This window comes from Entamoeba nuttalli (genome assembly GCF_000257125.1).
Source record: "Entamoeba nuttalli P19 unplaced genomic scaffold asmbl_6440, whole genome shotgun sequence".
NCBI classification, from domain to species: domain Eukaryota; phylum Evosea; order Mastigamoebida; family Endamoebidae; genus Entamoeba; species Entamoeba nuttalli.
In genome coordinates this window covers 16,120-21,718 of record NW_008578077.1, presented here as the reverse complement: position 1 = coordinate 21,718, position 5,599 = coordinate 16,120, and the positions used below count along the sequence as shown (strand labels likewise).

General features: G+C 20.7%; 2 protein-coding genes across 2 annotated transcripts; both read right to left on the bottom strand.

Annotated features, from left to right (window-relative positions):
* Positions 1-1,330: 1,330 nt before the first annotated feature.
* Positions 1,331-5,053, bottom strand: ENU1_154130 (hypothetical protein; the record flags this gene model as incomplete). Its single annotated transcript, XM_008860681.1, has 1 exon — positions 1,331-5,053. The coding sequence occupies one exon, from the start codon at positions 5,051-5,053 to the stop codon at positions 1,331-1,333; it is 3,723 nt and encodes a 1,240-aa protein (XP_008858903.1).
* A 126-nt stretch (positions 5,054-5,179) lies between these two features.
* ENU1_154120 (hypothetical protein) lies at positions 5,180-5,578 on the bottom strand (the record flags this gene model as incomplete). Its single annotated transcript, XM_008860680.1, has 1 exon — positions 5,180-5,578. The coding sequence occupies one exon, from the start codon at positions 5,576-5,578 to the stop codon at positions 5,180-5,182; it is 399 nt and encodes a 132-aa protein (XP_008858902.1).
* Positions 5,579-5,599: the final 21 nt, after the last annotated feature.

Here is a 5,599-nt window from a genome sequence, read left to right as displayed (position 1 = left end):
GATTCAAGAAGCAAGTTTGGTGCCATTATTGTTCTCTGATTAATTAGTTCAAGAACGTTTTTGAGTTGTTTTCATTTTTTAAGATTCTTTCTTTTGAAAAAAATTAAAAAGAAGAATTGAAAGATGAAATTATAAGTTTAATTTTATTTGATTATTTGGTTAATATTTACAATAAAAAATCAGGAAAAATGAAAAATATTTTTTTTAGAAAAAAGAAAATGATATGTTTTAATCACATATCATTATTTGAGATAACAGAGTTATTTGGACAATAGTTATGGCATGAAATAGAGGTGTAATATTATATTCGATATTATTATTAACAAAGAAATTTACTTGAATGATATACTTTTTTAAATCATAGGTATTAGTTTTGTACTATACCTTATTATCTTCAAATAATTTATTTTAGTAAAACAAAGTAAGAAATCAAACAAAGACAAAAGTTCATTTGATAAAAAATCATGTAGGGGGTAAATAAAAATGAAAGATATGTGGAAGAAGAGTAATGTTTTTATGAGAAATGAAGTATAATCTATTTGTTGTATTATTGTTTGGAATAAGAATATTATTAACTAAGTCATTTTCTAACAAATCTAATCCAATTATCAACAGTATAAATAATAACTATCAATAAATACTAATGACTTATGTTAAGGAGATGGTAGAAGAAAGAAGAATAGAGATAAACAAAGAAGAATATATAAAATAAATTAAAAGATGAAGAAGAAAAGACAAAAAGAAGAAATGAGTGATAATAAGAAAAGATAAAAAGAAAAGAATAAATATAAAATCAAAATTAAAATAACATAATAAAATAATAACAATATCATTGATTTTATTCTTATTTTATTTTTATTTTCTTTGATAAATGATTTATGAATTTGTTATTAAAACATATGACTATTATCATTAATTATTATTTCTATAATAGTTATAGTAATTTAAACATGTTAATGTATTAAATAGAAATATTAAATAAATAATGAAATAAATATAAATAAATTGTTTAATATCATAAAATATTGTTTGATAGTACTTTTATTTTACTTTGTTTATTTATCATTATTATTATTTATTTCTATTATTATTCATATTTCTTTTATTCTTCTTTAATTATATTTATTGTATTATTTCATTCTTTTTACTAAAGAAGAATAATTCATAATTATATAATGAAACAATAAAAAGAGATCAACAATGTTTTAGAGTTATAATATTACATTAAGAACGAATATGATTCAATAAATGATGAAAAGAAAATAAAATGAAAGATTTAAAATAAAAAAAAATAATAATTTTACTATAATAAGAAATAATAATTAAAACTTTAGAAGTAAAATTTAAGATGAACTTCTCCTTTTAACCACTTACCATAAGGATCTACAATAATTTTAATTTTTAAAGTATCAGTTCCAAATCCAGATAATCTATAAATATGAAAATGAGAACGTTGTTCTTGAGCAAAAGACCATTCACGATAAGATAATTCAAAGAAATCTTTATCATTATATTGAGTTGTTTTAACTTCTATATAAGTTTCTACAGTATTTAAGTCATTAAATAGTAAAAGGTCATAAGGTAAACCTTTCTCAATAGACTCAACAGAAGGAGTTTTTTCATTAATCCAACTAACTTTATTTCCAAATTTTCTTTTTAAATATTGACAAATGAATTGTTCACCAGCAACACCTGTTTGAATTCTTTTTTCAATATTTGGAATGAATTGAAAAGGTTCAACTTTAATTTCAATTTCTTCATCATTAAGAATTGAATTAGATTGTTTAATTCCATCTTTAATAACATTCCAATTAATAGTATTGGTTTTAATATGATCAGTTTCAGATAAAGAAGAAGATTCAATTTGAATAGGATAAGCGTTACTAAGTTCTTTCAGCATTAAAGTAATAAAAGATTCATCTTTTTGAAGGAAAAACAAATGAGATAAAATAGTAAGAGCTTCATAAGAACAAATAGAAGTTCTATCTAAGACGTGTAAATTAATTCCATCCCTTACAGCAGTTATTTTTGGAGTAATACTTGAATTTGTAGGAATAAATGTAAAAGTAGGATTTAAAGTACCATGAGAATAAACAACAAGAGAAGATAAATATAATTTATAATTTTCAATAAGTTGACTTGATTTAACTAAAGGAAGAACTTTATTTAAAACTTTTCTTAAGATAGAAGTAAGAGTATTTGAAGAAGAAATTGAAGTATCAAAATTAATTTTAATTACACTTTGAGCATTTTTAATATTTAATAATAAAAATATTTTGTTTTTAATTAATTTATAAGGAAGATTTAAGTCTAATAAATGATCTTTAACAGAAGAAGGGAAATAATCTTTAATAAATAATAAATCATCATAATATAATCCAGTTAATGAAGACACTAATTTTTCATTTTGATTAATAAAAGTATCTAATGATTTAATTCTTTCAATCATTGGTAAAGTAACATTAATCTTATCACTTTGTTTAATTAATTCTTTTAAAATATTTTTAATTGTTAGTAATTTTTTATTCAATGAAATTTGATTTTGTAATTGATTTAAATGAATTAAAGCATCAATATAATCAGTAATGGAAGGTTTATATTTCACACCAATAGATTTAAATAAATCATAAAATTTATTATTAACAGAGAGAATAGGATAAAATCCAGATTTATCTTTAATAAACACTTCATTTGGTTTAAACCATACTTGATCTTTATTAATATAAGTTTGAGTAATGTTATTAGTAATTTTAGAATAAATAATAGACTTTTTAATATATTCATTAAATAAATTAATATTTAGTTGTGAAATTACAGATAAAAAATCAAAATAATTTTGGTCATATCCTTTAATATTTTGATATAAACAACTTAATATATTTTCAGGTAATGGAAATGGTTTAGTTGCAATATAAGAATTTAATGGTTCTGAAATTAAAAATGGTGTACATGGAATATTTAAAAAATTAATTGGTTTTGAATTAATAATTGAAAATGGTGTTTCAAATGAATTTAAAGAAGAAAAAATCCATTTTAAATTTTTAAGAGAAGTATAAAAAGAAGAATAATTTTTAGTTTGAATAATAGAAGAAGAAGTAACTTGTAATGTATGAAAAGTATGAATAATTTCTTTTTGATTTTGATTTAAATACATTAAGAAAGCCATGAGATAATCAATATTATTATTTTTAATTTCATTTTGAAGTTTATTTAATAAAAGAGTATTTTGAAAATCAATAATTTTAATTTCTTCATTAGTATTAGTTGTATAACAATCAATAATAATTTCAATTGGAAGTGGAAATTCAAATCTATTAGTATTATATTCAATTGAATTATTAATTTGATATGGAAATGTTTCAATATTCATTGTATTCATAGTTAATAATTCATTTGGAAAACATCGTTTTATTTCATTTAAAATAGGTAGTTTTAAGAAACAAATATTATTTAATGATAATGATATAAGTTCATTTAAAGTTAAATTAAATATATTAAGAATTGTTTTAACTAATAAATATAATCCAATAAATTCTATTGGTAATTCATTTAAAAGAGATGCAACAAATAATGCTCTACTAATTTTTGTTTTAATTGAAATACCATTTAAATCAAAACTTTTCATTAAAATTGGAAAATATTTAGAAGCACCTTCTTTAGGACCATTTTCATCAAATAAATGAGAAATAAAAATACCAGTAATAATATTAATATTCTTAATATTTTTATTTGTAATAGTTTCAACATTAATAGAATTACAATTTGGTAATTTAATTAAATTATTTTTATTAATTTCAATAAAAATATTTGAATTAAAATTATATGTTGAAATAATCATTTCTAAATCAATAGAATGTAATAATAAATTATCATATAAATTTATTAAATATGGTGCTTTATTAATTTCATTAATAACAATACTTAATGGTTCTTCTTTTATTGGAACTTCTCTTGTAAGAATTTTCATTGGAATTACTTTTTTTTTATAATTTTGATTAAATGGAAATATTATATTTTTTCCACAAAATGAAGTAAATTCTTCTTTATTAATTTGATTAAATGAATTAACATGATATTTTTTACAAATTCTATCTTCAATTTCTTCCATATTAATTAAAAATGAATTAAATGAATCAATAGATAATTCATTAAATAATTCTAATATAAACATTACTATTTCTTGTGTTTCTATTTGTTTTATTTTTTCTGTTTCTTCAATTAAATCATCATCATCAATAATAACAACTGAATGTCTTTGTTTATTAATATTATTTATTTTCATTGATTCTTCTAATATTTCTCTAATAGTTTTAATATTTATTTGAATAATTTTTTTAACGAATATAGTTTTTTCAATAGTAGCGATATTATTTTTTAATTCATTAATGTTAATAGCGTATGGATCACATATTTTTTTTAATATCGTTCTTTCTTTTTCATTTTTAATTTCTATTTTTTTTGTTTTATCATCTGAAATAACAAATGAACTTATACTAATATTTGTTCGTAATATAAATTGTACTGTTAATTCATGTTCAGCAATATTATCTCCATTATCAATTAATATTCTCCAAAAATCTTCTGGATTTGGTATAATTGAATGAAAAACATGTGTCATTTTTCCAAATTGTTGACATATTTCACATCGTTGATTTTGTTTTTTTTCTGATAATATTTTTTGTTCAGTTGGTAATTGTTTATAAATTTCTTCTCTTTGTCTGTCTTGTTCTTCTCTATCATCTCTTATTTTTATTGGACTTCTTGATTGTTGTGAAGTTAAATTCTTTTTTAATGAACTATTTGTATTAGTATTATAATATGGAGTTTTTGTATATAACTTTTGCATTGAAATTGATTGTGGAGTACTAAAACTACCACGTGATTCAGAGTGAATATTTATTTTATTTATTTCATTTGACAAAGTTGAAGGTATAGAAGATGAAATTGTTTGATTTTTATTTGGAGGATATGAACTAGAATATGGTGAATATGGATTGTTAAGATTATTAACACTTGAAGGTGCAGGACAATATGGTAATTTTCTTGAGTTCATGTGTATGAAATGAAAATTTAAAGATCTTAATGATTATTTCTTTCTTTTTTACTAAAAGAAAGAAAAAAATAAACGAACAAGCAAACAAAGAAAGAAAAATGTATTATAAATTAATGTAAATTACCTTTAATATCCTCTTTCTGTTACATGTCGTGCTAGTTGAAGTGTTGCTTTTAAATTTTCTTCTTCAGTAATAGGACTATCATAATAACCAATAACATATCCTGTTCCTGTTTCAACTAATGTACATCCACATTTATATTTTGGTGATTTTGCTGTTATCCAATTGACTGTTTCATCTTCACTAATTGACTTAACTTCAAATGAAACACCACTTAATGAAAATGGAAGTGCAGTAGTTGGATGATAAAAAATTCTAGAACATGCTCTTGCTTCTTCAAAAGATATGTCTAATGTTTCTGATCTTCCCCAAACGCCACCATCATTTCCACAAATTGCACCACCATTTCCTTTATGAGGACCAACAACAAAACGATAAATAGGTTCTTCCCATATTACACTCATGAAAATAAAAATAAATACACC